The sequence below is a fragment of the Vigna umbellata genome, chromosome 5 (assembly GCF_029865625.1).
Source record: "Vigna umbellata cultivar VRB3 chromosome 5, Vumbellata_1.0, whole genome shotgun sequence".
NCBI lineage: Eukaryota > Viridiplantae > Streptophyta > Magnoliopsida > Fabales > Fabaceae > Vigna > Vigna umbellata.
Genome location: NC_142169.1, coordinates 61,361,618 through 61,381,320, shown reverse-complemented (window position 1 = coordinate 61,381,320; position 19,703 = coordinate 61,361,618). Strand labels below are relative to the sequence as shown.

The 19,703-nt window shown below is 31.2% G+C and overlaps 3 protein-coding genes across 4 annotated transcripts; 2 read left to right on the top strand and 1 right to left on the bottom strand.

Moving 5' to 3' along the window:
- Positions 1-6,523, top strand: LOC124835331 (tubulin gamma-1 chain). Its single transcript, XM_047310248.2, has 12 exons — positions 1-315; positions 921-1,121; positions 1,660-1,771; positions 2,166-2,566; positions 2,804-2,857; positions 2,933-3,037; positions 4,109-4,183; positions 4,275-4,319; positions 4,495-4,623; positions 4,754-4,858; positions 4,932-5,008; positions 6,262-6,523. Exons 1-11 carry the CDS (start codon positions 187-189, stop codon positions 4,998-5,000), a joined length of 1,425 nt encoding a protein of 474 aa, XP_047166204.1. The 5' UTR covers positions 1-186; the 3' UTR covers positions 5,001-5,008; positions 6,262-6,523.
- Positions 6,524-9,362: 2,839 nt separating this feature from the next.
- Positions 9,363-10,351, top strand: LOC148198776 (arabinogalactan protein 20-like). The gene is made up of 2 exons (XM_088091657.1): positions 9,363-9,637; positions 10,032-10,351. The coding sequence occupies exons 1-2, from the start codon at positions 9,511-9,513 to the stop codon at positions 10,130-10,132; spliced, it is 228 nt and encodes a 75-aa protein (XP_087947783.1). The 5' UTR covers positions 9,363-9,510; the 3' UTR covers positions 10,133-10,351.
- A 1,407-nt stretch (positions 10,352-11,758) lies between these two features.
- On the bottom strand, positions 11,759-15,710 carry LOC148198775 (mitochondrial carrier protein MTM1-like). Of its 2 annotated transcripts, none has more exons than XM_088114799.1 (10): positions 15,432-15,710; positions 15,269-15,343; positions 15,081-15,194; positions 14,190-14,249; positions 13,908-14,078; positions 13,749-13,830; positions 13,454-13,545; positions 13,211-13,360; positions 12,390-12,448; positions 11,759-12,278 (listed from the first exon to the last, which is right to left on the bottom strand). In XM_088114799.1, the coding sequence occupies exons 1-10, from the start codon at positions 15,579-15,581 to the stop codon at positions 12,143-12,145; spliced, it is 1,089 nt and encodes a 362-aa protein (XP_087970925.1). In that variant the 5' UTR covers positions 15,582-15,710; the 3' UTR covers positions 11,759-12,142. The 2 variants fall into 2 exon arrangements, with proteins under 2 accessions (XP_087970925.1, XP_087970924.1); XM_088114798.1 differs by having other exon boundaries at positions 13,734-13,830; positions 15,432-15,709.
- Positions 15,711-19,703: the final 3,993 nt, after the last annotated feature.

Genomic DNA, 19,703 nt, shown 5'->3' with positions numbered 1-19,703 from the left:
TAAAAAGGAAATGTAGAATAGTATATTGATGAGTGTGTGAGTGAAGTGAGTGTTGAGAAAACAAAAACAAAAGGGGAAAGGAAGATTGGAACGAACGAAGGCATAATTTTGAATTGATTTGAAGGTCATTTTGTTTTTGAAAAAAAGAGTCTTCCCCGCCACCAAACCCTAGCTACCACCGCAAAAATGCCGAGGGAAATCATCACTCTTCAGGTTGGCCAATGCGGGAATCAGATCGGCATGGAGTTCTGGAAGCAACTCTGCCTCGAACATGGTATCAGCAAAGACGGCATCCTCGAAGACTTCGCCACTCAGGTTCAATTTCAAATCTCCATTTTTGTTTCGGTCTTTCAAAACACCGTGCCTTCTTTCTTAGGCTAATGCTCTCTGTCCTGCGTTTGACCGGGAATGTTCGTCAATTGTTAGTTGGGGTGTCCACTCCGTGGATATGCGTGTCTCAGGATGTTAGATATTTACCCAATTTCGCCATATTTGCGTTTATCTCACTTCTCCAGGGTCCACCTTTGGTCTCTGTTGAACTTTTGTTAATTCTGGACTTGGGAGTAGTGCCATTTTTCTTGTTAGGGAGAAGGCATATAAGTATCTTTTTTTTTTCTCCTTCTCTTACGTTATTTTAAAAATGGGGAACTGGGGATCATTACCTTTGAGTTTTGGCTGTCTGAGCATTTTGTTTTTATGTCTTTATGTGGCTGGCTTGCTAAGTTGCTAGTTGCCATGAGTCCTCAAAATTGTATGTGCTAAGGTTTCTTGCTTCCACTTTTATGTGAACTTGATTTAACTATGAATTTTGATTAGTGGCATGAATTCTTAGAAGCAATCAAAATATTATGCGCCGTTACTCATCTTGTGATTGGTGGCTGTTAGTTCTGCATTTGCTTATATTAATCAGAATGCTGCAGGGAGGTGATCGGAAAGACGTTTTCTTCTACCAAGCTGACGATCAGCATTATATACCACGAGCTCTCCTGATTGACTTGGAACCAAGAGTGATTAATGGAATTCAAAACAGTGACTATCGAAATCTCTACAATCATGAGAACATTTTTGTCTCAGATCATGGAGGTGGTGCAGGAAACAATTGGGCCAGTGGATATGATCAGGTCTGTTACTGCTTGCTGGAGCATTTTGTAATTAAGATTTTCTAACCATTCATTTACTCTGTCTTTGTTACTTCCAATAACTTTTGCAATACTTAGCAATAAGTTATTGTAGACTTGTGTCATGGTCATCAGAGTTCTTGTCTGTTTTAAAGTTGGGACATCAATTCTTGCACTTTCCAGTGAAGGACATACATTTCAATGTCTGTGATGTTTCTTGAAGCACAAACTGACACTAGATTGTTGTTTAAAAATATTGCTTCACAAAATCATGTAATGTTGTAGGCCAAACATCTAGACATGCATAACGTTTGTTTTGTTTTCTATAACTAGCGTGGTCTCAGATGGTTTGACCTGATGCTGTCAGCCTTATACATACGCAGTTTACACTGAAGTTGATTTACGCTTTTCCAACTTTACAAATGATCACCCTGACAAGTCTACCACAGATCATTTTGACTGTTTTTAAACATTTGGAAGATCTTGGTATGCAAGTAGCAAAGTTGTTATTTAACTAATACGGTTATTAGTATCTGTCCAGGGACAACATGTTGAAGAAGAAATAATGGACATGATTGATAGAGAAGCAGATGGCAGTGACAGTCTTGAGGGGTTTGTTCTTTGTCATTCAATTGCTGGAGGAACAGGCTCAGGTGTCATTTCCTCTCATCTTTGCTGGAAAGAATTTTTAAAGTTTCTTCAGTTTCTCCTTTTCTTATTTGAGCATTTGTTTATCGGCTACATCTGAAAAAGTAAAAGGTTTGTGATATGATCGACTGAATCTGGACCTGCTTCATACACTTTATTAAACTAAACATTCAATTAATTGTACACTTAAGAGGGGAAATTGAACATTCCACCTTTTAGCTTTTTTCGGGCTAAAATTGCTTATAATAAAGTGGTTGAAATTCCTATTTGCCTTTGAAATTTCTACATGTTCAAGATGAAAGTTTTTTGAGATTTCTCAAGTATGCCTCACCTGTAGTTTTATTATAATTATTTTTAATCTATCTTGTGTACTGAGTACACTTCCTTGCTTGTGTGAAGGTATGGGCTCATACTTGTTGGAGACTCTGAATGACCGTTACAGCAAAAAACTAGTTCAGACATACAGTGTGTTTCCTAACCAAATGGAGACAAGTGATGTAGTGGTCCAGCCATACAATTCACTTTTGACACTCAAGAGACTGACACTTAATGCTGACTGTGTTGTAGTTCTTGACAATACTGCACTAAATAGAATTGCTGTGGAACGGCTTCATTTATCAAACCCTACATTTGCTCAAACAAATTCCTTAGTTTCTACTGTTATGTCTGCAAGTACAACAACTCTTCGTTATCCAGGGTACATGAATAATGACTTGGTTGGCCTTCTTGCCTCTTTGATTCCAACACCGAGATGCCATTTCCTAATGACAGGATATACACCTTTGACAGTGGAACGTCAGGTGAGATAACTGCCATTTTTTTTTCCAAAAAAAAAAGTTGATTTTGGAGCATGAAGTTTTCACACAATTTTGTGTCTTAACATGTAAAGATCAGCACAGAAATTATGAATTCATCTCTTCCCCCCTGTTTTACTCTCTCGTAATCTGATTGGTGTATACACCCATTGCTCATGAAAGTGATTTTGCCTGTAACACTTCCAGAGAAACATTGAAAAAATTGATGATACATCCTTGCAGGCTAATGTAATTCGTAAGACTACTGTACTTGATGTTATGAGAAGACTTCTACAGGTATTATGACTTCCTCAGCAGTTAAGCTTCAAAGTGAATGGCTATGTTTTTTACCGACAATTATATTCATGGCAGGCAAAGAATATTATGGTCTCATCTTATGCTCGGACCAAAGATGCTAGCCAAGCAAAATACATATCAATTCTGAATATCATCCAAGGAGAGGTTGATCCAACTCAGGTAAGCAGAATAATTTTGCAGTATTATCAATACTTCTAAAATTCGCTGTTTTGTTAATTGAAACCAAGTTATAAACAGAAAATCATCTCGGCAGCTATTTGCTAACTGTTTGTTTATATCTGTTGTGTAATCTATGTTTTTAATACAAAGAGACATATTTATGTGTGTTTATGCTATTTGCTAACTTTTCTGCTTCTATTTAAATTAAATGTTTTGCTTCTTCTGTTATAGGAACTGATAGTCAGGGACAGTAAAGACAATTATGTGTAAGAAACAGACGCATTAGAAATTAGTTCTGTATTATGTATTACAAGTTCAAGATGGCAGTTATCTGTAGAAAATAACTGCTAGTAGTTGGTTTTGTATTAGAAACTGTTGGATATAAATTTTGTATATGTTGAAAATTTCACATCGACTAGAGATAAGATCAATTCACAATATATAAATGAATATAAACCTTATCTTATAAGTCAGTTTTGTAGGATTGAATTAAGTTAAAATTCACTTCTTAACATGGTATTAGAGCCATTGTTAGAGTCTATCCAAGTAAGATATATATATCTTAGCATGAGGGATGCCAATTCACAATATTAAATGTATACAAATCTTATCTTATAAGTCGGTTTTGTAGAATTGAGTTGGGCTTAAAATTCACTTCTTAACATTATCCTTAGTATACATTTAAATAAGAGGAAGGATTCTCTGTTGGAGGTTTTCGTCTCTGATACAGCAAGTCTATGACTGTTATATGTGATTTTGATGTTCAATATCATTTTTTATACTTCTTACTTGTTCTATCATTCTATCACGTAAAATATTTAGCAATTCTGTACTTTAGTAAAAATACATTGAAAAATTACAAGTATTTTTTTAATAAAATTATATTAACCTTCCTCTGGTTGGGAGAGCATTTCTAGTTTTGTACTGATTTGAGTATTTTTGGAAGTTTTTCATCAAGTTCCCGCTTGCCAAGATCGATTTGTTATCATAAAGTATCATATATCTAGTATGTTTATATTTGAACAGAGCTATTATACTATGTCGTGATTTTATCTTTCTCCATGGATTTAGGTTCATGAAAGTTTGCAGAGGATACGTGAAAGAAAACTAGTTAACTTTATTGAGTGGGGTCCTGCAAGTATTCAGGTCTGCGCAAATTAAAGTGGTGTTTGGATAATTTTTCTTATATTTAGTTTCATGACAATCTGATATTTCTTTATTCCTGCATGCCTGGTAGGTTGCTCTATCAAGGAAGTCTCCATATGTTCAAACTGCACATAGGGTAAGACTCTCATCCTTTTATTTCAGTCTTTTGATGCTTATCTTACTTCTCTGCTTTTCTTTACCTTATTATAATGGAGAAAGATCGTTGTATGTATTCTTTTTTAAGAATTTCGTTGAGGTTAAAAAACAATAAATCGGGCTATGAAATAACCTATAGGTGCTGCATTTGGTAGGTCAGTGGCCTTATGCTGGCAAGCCATACTAGCATCCGTCACCTTTTCAGTAAAACTCTGAGCCAGTATGAGAAGTTGAGAAAGAAACAAGCCTTTATAGACGCGTACAGGAAGTTCCCAATGTTTGCCGTAAGTGTGACAGTTTCATTTGCATAATCTGATATAAATCTGGAGCTTTTGAATACTTCTTTGGCTTGTAGCATCTTCACCTAATACTTGACATATCATGTGATGACTGACATCAATAAAAAATGGACAGGATAATGACCTCTCAGAATTTGATGAATCAAGGGACATAATTGAGAGTTTGGTTGATGAATATAAGGCCTGTGAGTCTCCAGATTATATCAAATGGGGAATGGAGGTAGGTTCTCTACAACCGTCTTACCATTTTAAGCACATCTTGCGAACTGCTAATTTTTTACCCTCTGGTTTAGGATCCAAACAACATGCTAACGGGAGAAGGCAATGCTGCAGGATCATTGGATCCAAAATCAGTAGCATGAAAAACCATGTAAGCTATGATTAGGCTATAATTTAGGTTTTAAGTTTCTGGATTTGGTTTTACTTTCCTTCTCTAGAAAGATAAATAGGACATCCACTTTATAAATTTAAGTTCACATTTTTGGACAAGAATATTTCTTACTTTATTCTTTTTCTCCTTGTGACATGTGGTTTTACCGTTATTTAGCACTTATTTGTTATATTATTTGAAATCCTCGAATTATTAATTGCAATGTTCTCTTTTGCATTAAAGTTTCTGTTGTTCCTCCTTCAAATCTCCATTTTTTTATATAAACTGCTTTTACTATTTTATATAAAAAATATTTTGTTCTTCTTAAAAATTAAATACCTATATTTTCAAATTTCAAGAAAAATTATTTCTTTCCTCTAAATACTTTTATTTGTATATTGAATGTTAAATCTGGATTGGATAACTTTAAATGTCGACCTCCTAGGTTCAATCAGCCAAGTGAAATCTTTTGGTCTGCTTTTCTTCCTGTAGTGTCTTTTGCCCTGTGAACGGTAAATTTAGTGCTTGGTACAGAAATGTGCAGCTTCTGGGTCTATTATTTTCCATAAGAATAAAACTTTCTTTTCCGTGTTATTTTCTCCAATCTACCTTGCCCCATCACATCTTTTCTCTCCCCGTCTGGCGTGGTTTCTGGAACATCCAAATACTATCATGATGATTATGTTTGCATATTAAATTTTGCATAATTTTGTTATGCACTCTAGTTAAAGATATGTTAAGCAATATATTAGATGTTCAAATAAAATTGTGGGATGATGTTAAGGGAGTCTAGTTCATTTGATTGAGCAGGGTGTCATATATATCCTTATACCTATTCCATTCATAACGTGCGATTGTGTATCAAGTAATTTTTAAATTATTGCATTTAAAGTACTTTATGAGATCTTTTTCGCACCCATTGAAAAATACATGTCCTAGTGTAGTGATTTAGTGTAATAGCTTATATTGTCCTATTACTCCAACTTGCTAGTCATCATTTTAGAGTTTCGACTTTGAAAATGGGAATTTTACAGTGAACGATTTCTAAATATATCGATTTGAAATTTGAATATCTGATTCACTGACAACGACACTTTATGCTGTCAGTGCACAAAAAAGTGTCACATCACAGTAACTTATTTTCACTTGAAGTCCAATATTTGGAGAATTTCTTAAATAGGAAAAACCACATCTTTTGGGAATCTTGTGAATACTTGATAGAAAAGTGACGAGCCTGAACCAAATCGTTGCAGGTACCAGAAGTGAAGCGTAAAAAAAGGAAAGGATTGTTGTGTAAGATCAACAAGGTTTCCAATGAAGTTTTCTACCATTTTAGGGGTATGAGCTGGTTTGCGGTGTGATTATTTTGGTTTGTATTTGTTTGCTAATCATTTTGTGCCCAAGGGAGATTGAGTACAGAATCTCTCTGTATTGATTAATTTTTAGCAATGTAAATGGTTTGTTGGATGGTCATTTAAATGTTGAGAATCAAGGAACTCAGTTTCATTATCTGGATCTGGCGTGTTTGTTTGGTAATTTTGCTGTTGCTTTAACATGAATCTTGAAATATTTTAAATAATGTGGCCATAGATTTACACCATTCACGTGGTGAGAGATTCATCTCTTATACGGTCCCCTTTGAATTGCTTTGGATTCTTCAATTATCGACACAGTGACCTGTGGCGTTTGTCTACTAATAAATTAGAGAAAGTGACTTGCTTGAAAAAAAAAACAAAAACAAATGAATGGATGCGCTCTAAGACAACAAAACTTCATTTGGTAACAGATCAAACAAATGTTGTGCCACGAAAAATCAGTTTGCCAACTAAGAAAAAACCGTTTTTACATTTAAATAATCCTAATTTTGAACAGAACAAAACTCTCGTTGCACTTGGTAAAATAGCTAACCTGATCAGCGAAAAAATGTCTTGTTCTTGGCCTACATAAATCATTAATTTTTTCCTTGGTGTCAAAGTTAGGCCGGACACTTGACATTCGAATAATTATTTTCTATTTTTTTTTCACAATTTTTACTGAAGAATTTATTTTGGACTTAAGATTTGGCAAGCCAAATAAATACGGTTATTTTATTAACCAAAAACATATTTTCAACATTATTTATTTAAAATTGATTTTTGTGAGAAATAATTTTATTAAAATCTAAAACAAATTAATCCATCGGTTTGAATTGTTGCGGTGGTAATTTTTATGTAATTTTAACACAAAGGACGTAATTTTACAAACGTACGTTTATGGCTTGATAACAACAACACAAAATGTTGTTATTAAACATTCTGAATAATGATTTCACAGGTCCCAAACCCCCCTTTTTTTCCTCTAAGCTTCTCCTTTGGGGAAATAAAATTCTTAATCTTGAGATGTACATTATTATATCTAACTAACGAATTGTTGTCTTTTGTATTAAAGATATGTTTAGGTGGTAAATGTTGGATTGGAATGGGACAAGAAAGTAGTTAATGCATCGGAGAAAAAAAGGATTAAATGTGGTGTGAGGTCATATCATGATTCATGAACACATGGGATGTTCTGTTTTCATGTTGTGTTCATCTTTAAACAAGGGATTTTGTTCATCTTCAAACATAATCTCCATTTTTTCTCTTTGCTTATCGTCTTCTAAACATCATACAACCAATACAACATTTTGTGGCCATATCTTTAAACCTTTGGCCCACCAAACTTTCCATTCAAAATATCAATCAATTCGTGGTCCATCAAATCATCAAACCAAAACTTTTTATTCCTCTTTCTTTTCCGTCACATATAGCCCTAAGAAATAAGATAATTCATATTTTTAAGGACTTTCTATTTCACCAGTTTTCATTTTTTTAAAAGCCTAAACTATAAACTGACAGCACATTCATGATCCTCGAAGTCTTCCTCGCTACCTAAATTAATTTTGTTTTATTCAAACTAGATCTAACACAACACATTATTATCTCACCAAAGTTCCCATTAATTTGGAATTGAAATTTAACTAAAATTGCAATTCCACATTTTATTTATTTATACAACTCAAACATAAGAATTGTAGTTAGTCCAGTAAAATTATAATGAACATCTCCATTGTCGTAGAAAATTCCAAACTGCCAAATGAATTGTTGCTGTAATCCAAACCTTCTAAGTTCATAAAATAGAGATATGTATTATTATTAGGAATGGTAAATGACCCATTTATACGGATATTATCCAAGTCCATCCCGATTTTGATTAATAATTTTGTATTGATTGCGTATGTGCATATAGATATGGCTAATACTTTGTCTTTGAAATTAGCATGAAAATGAGCATGTGGTATCTACCTGGTCTTCATGTATTATTATTTCTATAGATATTTTCATACTTATCTACATTTTAAATTATTAGAATATTTCTAGTTTAAACTTACTTTCGTTATTCTCTTTTTCATTTTATTTAAAAAAAAATTATTTCCTTCTTTTGTCACATAATTGTTCATTATGTTTCAACTATTGTTCGATGTGTTGAATATTTACAAAGTTCATTTAGATTTTTAAAATATATATTTTTTCTTTTCGTGTGATTTTATTCAAACAGTATATTACCTTGAAAAAACACAAATTTCAATTTTATTAAATTAAATAATTTTTAAAACATAAATTTGATTTTTTTTCACGTAAAAAGCATTTTAATTCTAAGTATTTAATAACATAAACTCTACATGTGTCTCTTTTACATTAAATAATTAATAATACCGTATTTTATTAGCCGTGATTCTTTTTGTGAAAAAATATTTAATTAATATTTAAAAATTATTAAATATGAATATACCTACCCGATGGAAACCAAGATAAAACCAAAATATCATATCTAATAATTATAGAAATGAGAATCTGAATAAATTTTTACTTAAAAAAATGTAATAATCAAACTCACATTGTCCAATTTACATCCCTAATTTTATCTAGTCAAAGTTGTGAAAAACGAATATTAAAAAAAACAACAACTAATATTAACTGTTCAAGTACTTGACTTATTATTTATTTAATTCCTAGTCAAAACATTATTGATTTAGATAATAATGGTCAATTAATTGTATAAAAAATGTTTTCAATATCACTTTCCTGAAATTAAAATTGGTAGATAAAAGAATCCAAGAAATTAAAAAGTATATTCTACTTTGTTTTAGCATAGAAGATTGATTAAGTCTAAGACACATACATGTGGCAACAAAATGTAAGAGCAACAAAATAAAAAAGACAGAGAGAGAGAAAACAGAATAAAAAAGTAGCACATGGCCTTCTTTGATCGATTTCAAAATAACAGAAGAAAAGATGTGTGATAGGTGGTCCCATTACAACTAAAGAGAATGAACAGAGACACTCAAATCCCTACAAAGATGCCATCATATTTCATATTTAACTCATATTATTTCATATCAAACTTTCTCCATTTTCACTTTATATTCAACACATATTAACCTCTTTCTGCTTTTCGTTTTCTGTTACTGAAACTTTGAAACAAAAATGGCTTTTTTCAGAGCAGCTTCTGAAGTTTTCGCGATCTATACTTTTATCTTTGCCATTTTCTCACCTGCTGTTCTTGAAGCACAGTCTCTTTCCCATGCTCCTGCTCCTGCTCCTTCCAGTGATGGTAATTCTCTCATTCCTACTTTGAAAAATCATCCCTTATCCATGTGAAAGAATCAGCAATGTAGTGTTACATTCAATACTGAAATTTTTACATGTCTCTAAGAAACTGCCGTGCTCCATTTCAGCTCTTGGTTGAATTTGATCTTTCCGATGTGGAAGAAGTAGATGTTGCAATCTAATTTAGTTGAGGAAATCTAGATCCATAGATGGTCCCTGAATTATCTTACATGTACTTGTTCACCATAGTTGTCAGTTGTCATTATGAAATTAATGTCAACAACACAGTGACATTTGTGTTCCAATTTAGTTTGCATGACATGACATGACAGTTGGTGAATGTGGTGTTTGTTTTTAGCTTATGTTTTTGTTGGGTTTTTGGGTATTTATATGTTCAGGTACTTCGATAGACCAAGGAATTGCATATATACTGATGCTTGTGGCGCTGGTGCTGACTTACCTCATCCACCCCTTTGATGCGTTTTCTCATCAGCTCTGATGAATTATATGTCTGTAACTGTTTTTCATACGAATTGAACATAGTAGGAGCTTTTTCAGGTTGAATGTATTAGCATGGATAAGGATGTTATAGTGAGTGGTTTTTTTTAATTTCTCTACTTTTCTCTTCTAACGCCACCATTTTATATTCTGTTATCTCTTTGCTAGTTTCTTGTCAATGTTGGATGATTGTTAATGGAGGAAATAGTGTGTTTCACCACACCATCATCATCTTTTTTCTTCTTTATTATTGTAATAATTAACAAATCAACACTACATACCTTTTTGTTGGGTGTGGCTGCAAATATTCTTCAAATCCTCCTCCAATTAATTAGTGGCATACATGTTCTAGTTGATGGAGGATATAATGCTAACTTCGCACTGTCTCATAGTTTTGATTTGAATTTTTTTGTGGACAATAAACTACACATTAAGCTTTTCAAATAATTTGACGTGAAAAGTCTGACATACGTGGGTTGATGGTGATTGAACAAAAATGTTATGCCCAAAATGCATGGGTTTGCTTTGAAATAAATTGGTGACGTCACATGAAAAATCATCACCCAAATTCTAAACCAAAACACATTGTTGGGCTCATATTAAATTAAATACTTAATTATAAGTTTAAGCAACTTTGTTTTTAGATTCAAAAATTTATATTGAATTCTACTATTAATTTGATAAAAGATTAAAGTAGATTTAAGGTCTGGATAAATATAGTGATAAGAAAACATAGTAAGTTTTTGTGATGATTAAACTTACATTCAATTATATTTTAAGGAACCGAAAACACGCATTGTTCATGTTTTTAGAATAAATATGTTCAGACAAATATTTTACTTCACAATTAATTAGCACTAAAACTAGTCTTACAAAATCATTTTTACACATGCTCACCCAAACACTAAAAACCGTCATCCTTTCCATTGCCAATTATGTAAATTACGTAAGTTTTTTTCTTCATAATTGCATGTTGATTCGTTCTGTTGATACACTAAGATTTTAAAATCTCTCATAATTGATTTACACCACGCAATAACTTCCTATGGTAAGAAACTCTGGTTCAAGATAAAATTTTAATACAAATATTTTAGAAAATTATATAAAACTCATAATACCCAGTCCTTTTATTTGTGATAATTCAAATCACTCTGACGTAATCTACAATCAAGAATCTAACGAATCTGGTAAACTTGAAAACTTGACAATATTACATAATGTAATTCTTGGATAGTTAGTATTTTGAAAAAAAATTCATTCCTGCAAGTGGCATTAGAAACATCACTACTGTTAAATTATTAGAAATAAGTTTTGCTGAATGGTTGATTTTTCCCAGTTTGTAAGTTTAATATCTGGGAAATCATCGCATGAATATTCTCCCTTACTCATTTAGATGTAATTTGCGTTATAACAATGCAGTAAACAAAAGATCCAAGAAACTCAGAATGAGAAAGGATACATCTAAAAAAAGGACCTGTAGATACATTACGTAGTTGCAATACTCAACATTTTAGCACAGCTGAATCATTTTTAATGGCATTGCTTTGTCCTAGTTTGTTTCTTAGTTTATAGGATTTCCTTATAAAAGTGCTCTAGTTTACAAAAATAATTGTCTAAGAAATGGATATTCCGAAAGAATCTTAGCCCATATAAGTTAATGAATTGGGCTTGTGATCATTCATAAAGTACAAAAAATCGTGAGTTCCAATTCAATAAAACAAAACCTATTTTCTATGTGCAAGTTAATCAACTTGCTGATCAAACTGTACCATTCGTACAAAGGCATTTATTAACTTTTCTTCTGTGTTGCAAATGAGATCAAAATTATATGCCAAACGTATACAAGGGGGGCACTACAATTATACCGTCTGTTCTGTTGCCTCTTGAGCTGAGTTCTTGAAAATCAGGATCATGATTCATTGGGCATGAGACTGCTGTCTTGGATGTAATGTAATTAACTACTAATCTAACTTTCAACTGGAGTTAGAAGCCTACACCAAAGAAATATACTCTATGATGAAGTGGGACGTGCATGCTGTATGGCATACTTGACAACCTCGTAAAAGGAGACAACTATGCCAACCGATGGACCAGCACGAAATACGCGAGGACCAACACCTGTAAATAGCCCTCTTAATCCTCCATCCCTGTCCCAAGAAAGTGTTAGTCCCAAGGTCAGTTAACAAGCCTAAGTCCAAAATTTACCTCTAAAGTAATGTTGATTCGTACCAATAACAAGTTTAGGAAGATGTACATACCTCCAAATCTCAACTAATGTTGTTCTTGTTGTCATGTTTAACGCTCTTTCATGGTTCTTCTGGAAAAATGTAAATGAGACCATTTTTTAGAAAGAAAACAAAAAGAAGAATCAAGTCATCAAACTATGTATTTTATGCGTGTCAAATAATTAAATGTATCCCCATTGAAATTTAAAAATGGCGATGAGTGATGGGGGAGAATCACACCAAAACATTGGGAAAATATCCCTGTTGATTCTACATTAGGAAACTATTCCTGTAAATAAAATTGCCTACTGGCCGTTCATTAAAGATTAGAGTTGCTGGAAAATGGGCAGTTATACGACTCTTAAAATTAATCTACATCATGAACGGAGCTTACTTTAATTTAACAGTGGCTAAATATTCTAAATGCGTTGAACTTGCTTAGAATTATTCATTAAATTTGAAGCCCAACGTCATATGTTCACATAATGACAACCATGAACAGGTGAAAATATGCACATACAGCACATCCAACCCCTTGCAGGGCACTCTAAAAAGAATCAAAAGTCAGTAAAGTTGTGATAAACTACATAATCTATTTGATATAAAGTATTCTGATTGATTTCTGAGGCTTGGCTTACAGGTTTAAAAGCCAAAACAGAATAGCAACACAGGCTGTTTGACTCGAGTGAGGAGCTAGCTGGTATTTTCTAAATGATAAATGTCGCCTTCTACGAGAACCTAGGTTGGTTGCTTTTCTTGAAGATGCAAGGTCCAAATTTCTGCCTTTTCTTGGGAACGGTAGAGTGATTAATGGAATAGAAATTTTATACAAAGTCAGGGCTTTGAGAAATAACCTCTATTTGTCGTCGAGTTTTTGCCACATCTAGTGGACATGTGATAGCAGATGCCAAAGTTCCAGCGACAAAACCCGCAGAAAAATTTGCTCCAAGGACAGCGGCTGCACTTGCTTCATCACCCACAAGGCCCAGAATGTTTTTCCTAATCTGTAAAATAAGCTCATTGTTAACACATAATACCCTTAACAAAAAATAAAAATGAACTCCTCATTTTGCTCATTATATGTAACAAAATCTCACTGGCTCAAGGGTTGACCAGCAAATAGCAGAGAATGGAACATCCCGAGAAAGTTGTGCTCCAAGGCCAGTCCACAAGAAACGGTACCTATGCACTGTTCAGAAAAAGTAATAAGAATGACAAATAGAGCCATCATACAGTCTAACAGACACAGCAAACTTGGTCATTTATGAGAAAGGTTTATGAAGAAAAGTACGCCTAATCAATAATCACGTACAGACTCATAAACTAACAAATTAACGGAGAAAGATGAATCAAAAAAGATGCCAAGAGTACACTAACAGCTTTGAAAAATACTTGTGCCCTTGTCAGGGTGAACGACTCCAAGCAATGTCTTCCACACCCCCGGAGGCTTGCCACTTTGGGTTATTCTAAATGCCTAAAGAATGAGACAAAAAAAAACAAGTAAGGATAGAAATTCAACATACTCCCAACTTTAGCATTTAAAATTATTACCTGCATGCGAGTCCTGGCTAGTTCTACAGGATAACAAGAAATGCAAGCAAATGAGCGAGCAACTGATCCAGCAAGTAATGGAACATAAGGTGTTAAATTTGGAGTGTTCTTTGTTGTAAACTCCTCCATCATGTTGCGTAAAATATCATAACAAGGCATGTAGATTCCAACCTATATGACAGCAGAAAAACACAGACCATTAACATATATTATATAAGGAGACTCAAAATATACAGCCTTTAAAGTAAACCATAAATCATGGAACAGAAAAAGATATCTTACAGTTGGCACAGCCAATGCTAAACTTGCACTTGTGCCTCTCCACAATCTCGTAAAACCCTCCTGCAAAAGTTAATCATGTGAACCCTCTATTCGATACAGACTTGAATAATTACTGTATTTGTGAAAACATGGCTTAACATGCAACCCCTTTACAAACTATTTTATCGTAATATTATCAGAAACTTCATGCAAGTTTGATAAATCCATTTCACCATTTAACTCTATTAAGGTTAGAGTTCCTTATAGGCAGACTTGCTACATCTCAGCCTTAAATCAAACATAAGTTATCAGTTATATTTGAATCTAAACAGGGGCATACCACAGAAATCCCCCTCCTTCACCATACAATCCTAGAAACATGATTTCATTCTAATCAACTTTGAATATGGCAGAGAATTTATCAACCTGCTTTTTTTCACAAACTTAAGGTCTAAGAGGATTATATGCCTAAACTATCAACCAAATTTCCATATTTTGCGCCTTGTCAAAACCATAACTAATTAACTACCTTGACACATAAAAATATAAATCTAATTCTATCTCCAAATGTCCTGTGTATCAGTAGTGGCAATTAGTTATTGTCACAATCCTGTTTTGTTAGTATTTTTTGTTAATGGAAAAGTTGAACTCACAACCTATCCTCTTCCACCCTCTCTTCCAACTTTTCCTATTAAACCAACCTTATAGCTCTCAAAATTAGCAAAATTAACAAGATTACAAGAACAAGACCACTTACACAACATGTCTTTATGGACGACACAGTAAAAATTTCTGATTTTCCATTGTGACAAAATAATCCAATATACATAACTACTGTTAACTAATAACTATTTTCACAATAAGAAAATGAAGGTTCATTTGACAAGAGTGGAGTGAAATCTTGCAACTTACATGCCGTGTAACTTTGTAAAAAACATCTAATGTCCCTTTATAAGTGTAACACCCAGAAGGACATGGCCGTGATGGCTGAGAGCCAGAAACAGGACACATAACATCTTGTAGCCTCTGAAAATAAACAAAAGTTAAAACTGTATAAAACTCAATTCAGTTAAAGAACATAAATTTTAGAGAATCTTTACCGTGTTAGTATGAAAATGTGTCATTCGGCAATCACCCTGGTAGGGAACACCCGCGGCCTGTGCTTGTAGTCTTGTCTGAAAGCAGAGTAGTATGTCACCATGACATTCATACAATTATATTGGAACTTTTTTTACTAACAAAAACCATAAAAGTGATGGATACCTTGGCGACATCGAGAGGATTAACAATAATGGCGGACAGGAAGGCCGCACCAGCGGCGGAAAAAGCTCTTTCTTCGATTCTCAGTTGGGTGTCGGAATTGGTCTCTATATGTGGTCGTGACATTTGAGAAGTGATTTTCCGAATCAACATCAGATACGGCGTAACGATGATTTAGGTTTTAGTTTCTTCTTGCAGAGAGAAAGAGGGATTCGTGGCGTCAATTTGAGGGCGCGGAACAATACACATGGGCTTTCAGCCTGAGGCAGCTGTGTGTGGTTTGGACTTTTAGACTCAAAACTAAACCTGTTTTCGAACACGAAAAATCTAGAAACCAAACAATTTTTTTTTTCTTCTATTATTTTCTTTAAAATATTATTCAATTATATTTTGTTGTAAGATAAATATGTTTGAATGATTTCATTTTGATAGATAAGATAGAAAATACTCAGAGATATATAAATAGTACTCTTTTATTTTCTTATATAAATATTACTCTAAAAAAGTATTTTTAAATTACTAACTGGAGTACAAAATTGTTTACTGTCAAATAAATATGAATACTATATTTATATTTTATAATAATAAAATGATTCATCTAAGAAAAATTATTCATTTAAGCCTGTTTAATTTTATTATAACAAATTTAAAAAATTATATAAATAGCTTTTAATATGCTATCAGTGCAAACAAATTTGTGTATATATTCACTAAGTTAACTATTTCTATTACACTATAACCTCATGCTAATTGTGATATATTAACATAAAATAGTGATAGGAAGAAATAACTTTCAATTCAATTCTACCAAAATTAAGTATTTTTTTTAATTTTAAATATATTAATTAATATTTTTAATTGTATAAATTAAATTAATTTTTATTTTTATACATTAAATTAGTTCAATATAGTTAATAACTAAAATTTAATTTATAATTATTAATGAATAAATTATAATATTATTATATGATTACATTTTTAAATTATCTTTTATCTAATTTTGAATTTGAAAAATCTCAACCCATGCAAACTCTTTGACAGTTGATACCTAGCGGGCTTAGGGCTATTTGGTATTAATTTCAGTGAAAATATGATATGGTTAAAAATGTGATTTTTTATGTAATGAAACATTGATACTATATGGGACTTGAAAGTACATGTTGATTAAGCAAATAATGAAAACAAGCTACCTAATTAAAATATAAGTAAATAAATCACAAATGATGAACTCACATTAAGAATATGATAACAAATCACATGTTAAAAGTGAACATAATCAATCATCTACTTTTAAATAACCATTATCATAGATTTAAATTATTTAAATTATGATTTATTTAGTTGAATTTTCATAAAAACTTAAAACATAAAAAATAATATTTCTTCTTTTATCATTTAAGAATACCTACCGTGAAAAAAAAAACATGTTTAAAGAAATTAATATGACAAAGATTGTATAAAGCAAAATATAGTTTAAAAAAATTATTTTACTTTTTTTTATTTACAAATAAATTTATCATAACCATTGTATAAGGTTTGAATACTATTTAAAAGTATGTGAGTTTTATTTAAATGAATTGAACTGTACTGCACGTTACATTTTTTAAAATAGAATGACAAATAAATGTGTTTTAAAAGAAGAAATTAAAATTACATAATGAAAATAATAGAAAGAAATCAAAATTGTATTTAAGAAAAAAAATAGTATTGCAACAACAAATTAATAGAGTAGATTTAGAAGAAAAAATAATAAGTTTGCAGATTTAGAAACAGGTACAAGAAAGATAAAAAAGAAAACAGGTGGAAAAAAGTTATGAATTCTTAATAGAAAATATATAAAATTAAGAAGTAATTTGGGTGTTACAACCTTTTTACACATCACAATGCAAAAATAAAAAGTGTGAAAAAAAAAAGGAATAAGAAGGTAAACACCATAATTTATCAAAAAAATATATAAAAAATTATATTGATCATAAGTATTTCACAAACAAAAGAGAATACAGAGTCAAATCAGATAAAGAAATGTTAAAGATTTCACGAACTCAAGAAAAATCGTCATTGTTCTAATCAATTTAATAACAAAGTTTCTTTTTTGTCTATCCAATTCATAAACTCACAATTTATGTATTGAAAAAAAAAATCTTTAGAATGTATAATTTGAGTCTAGATGACACATTAGCTTAGATGAGTGCAAATGAAAAAAAAATGTATTGGTGTAACTTAAAAAAGATCATAAACAAAATATATCTCATATGACATAGCAAAAAGAACATCATATGATTTTTTGTGAAAAAAAATGCACCTTAGTGTTTAAAAAAACATCATCCTAACTAACCAACATCTAGACTCCTAATCTACTATAAAGAATAATTTGTTCCTATCAATTTAAACATAAAGTTTGACAAAAATACCTTACAATATACACATACTTACATCTAACATTCAATTATGTGGAACAAGAAAAAAATGTTAAGAAGACTATCAGACTTACTTTTATTCTTAATAAGAGTCTAATAGAGATGTTTTTTATTTTCCTTTTAAGAATAAAATATTAATATAATAATTTAGTATAAAAAATATAGTGGAAAGTTAAAAAAAGAAAAACTATTTAAAAACTAACACTTGGAAGTAGACAGTGAAAAAAAAATTAAGTTAATATCAAATTTTAGGTATGTGATAAAATTATTTGTTAAATTAAAGTGATAAACACAATATCTTAATACGATATCATACATAAACTTTAATTTTATCCTATTAAAAAAAGTTTGGAGCACTTTTGAATTTTAATTCATTTAAAACGCTAGTTTTCTATTTATTTATGAATTGATTGTTTTAAATTTAATTTTTGTTTCAGTAATTGTGTTTATATTATTTCTCTGGTATTGTATCTTAAAATCCATTGAAATTTTCAATCAAAATAAAAATTAGTATATTATATTTTCATTGTGTTAACTAGTAACATGTTTTTTTCCTTCTATATTTTTTAATATTTTATAGTAACTGTTTTTCTATTTAGCTATATGAATAGAAGTTAAAATCTAGTGGGCGACTCTTGTCATTGCTGACTTTTTTTTATCTTTTGAAATTTATGGATAGTATTTGCAATTTTTTTATTTCACTTAATGTTAAATCACATTTATAAAAATAAGTGTTGAAAAAAAGGATGACATTCAAATATGAAATATATAGTTATTAAACTTCAATAAAAGAATATTTTAACTGATAAAAATAATATAATTTTCATTTTTAATTTAATCACTTTAAAATACATTATGCTAGTTTAAAATTAATAGAATATATATAGTCACACTTGAAATTTTAAAAATCAAAACAAAAATTATTCAAAAAAAGTAAAAGGCAAAAGTCTAATAACTTATAAACTACCAATATCAATATCTTAATTATGATATTAGAACAATAAAGTAAATATTGCAAATTGTGTAATAATTAAAATAAAAATGTCAAAGTAGATAAAATTATTTAAAGTAAAAATTATATTAAAATTTCACTTGAGTAAGGGTGGTAAAATGAGTTAATCAGTTTGATTCTGACTTATCAAAAATAGGATGGGCTAGGCTAACTCACCATTTAAGAACCGATCAAATTTTATAATCTGACTAGTCGAATTTCCAGATTGTTGAGCTCTTGGGCAAGGAGCTTATGTGTGACTGCACTTGAATAATTTATCACTTATTTAAATATATCATCTTTGTCTGCATTTGAATGATGCTGAATTGTTAGAGTGATCTATCAGGTTGGTCTGTCAGACTGAATAAGACGGATTGTGTCAAACTGTCAGATTGAAGAAATTATCTCAACCTACATTTTTTACTATCGATTTGTCGAAATCACATGTTAGACGGAGTCTTTTTGCCACATCTACTCTTGAGTGTAAAGGAAAAAGAAATACAATAAAAATGTAGTATAAAAGTTTTAAAATCTAATAGTAAACTTATTATATATTATTATCAATATGTTGTGAAATAAAAATGTCAAAGTAGATAAAATTATTTAAAGTAAAAATTATATTAAAATTTCACTTGAGTAAGGGTGGTAAAATGAGTTAATTGATTTGATTTTGGCGTGTCAAAAATAGGACGGGTTAGGCTAACTCACTATTTAAGAACAAATTAAATTTTACAATCTGACTAGTGAAGTTTCCAGATTGTTGAGCTCTTGGGTAAGGAGCTGATGTCTGATTGCACTTGAATAATTTATCACTTATTTAAATATATCATCTTTGTCTGCATTTGAATGATGCTGAATTGTTAGAGT

Excerpts from the sequence above, each read along its gene's own strand:
- LOC148198776 (XM_088091657.1), top strand. The coding sequence starts at position 9,511 with ATGGCTTTTTTCAGAGCAGCTTCTGAAGTTTTCGCGATCTATACTTTT. Across the intron at positions 9,638-10,031 it reads TCCTGCTCCTTCCAGTGATG|GTACTTCGATAGACCAAGGA; the intron begins GTAATTCTCTCA and ends TTATATGTTCAG.
- LOC124835331 (XM_047310248.2), top strand. The coding sequence starts at position 187 with ATGCCGAGGGAAATCATCACTCTTCAGGTTGGCCAATGCGGGAATCAG. Across the intron at positions 4,184-4,274 it reads GGGGTCCTGCAAGTATTCAG|GTTGCTCTATCAAGGAAGTC; the intron begins GTCTGCGCAAAT and ends CATGCCTGGTAG. Across the intron at positions 4,624-4,753 it reads GGAAGTTCCCAATGTTTGCC|GATAATGACCTCTCAGAATT; the intron begins GTAAGTGTGACA and ends AAAAATGGACAG.
- LOC148198775 (XM_088114798.1), bottom strand. The coding sequence starts at position 15,581 with ATGTTGATTCGGAAAATCACTTCTCAAATGTCACGACCACATATAGAG. Across the intron at positions 15,344-15,431 it reads ATCCTCTCGATGTCGCCAAG|ACAAGACTACAAGCACAGGC; the intron begins GTATCCATCACT and ends CTCTGCTTTCAG. Across the intron at positions 13,361-13,453 it reads GCTGGTCAACCCTTGAGCCA|ATTAGGAAAAACATTCTGGG; the intron begins GTGAGATTTTGT and ends CTTATTTTACAG.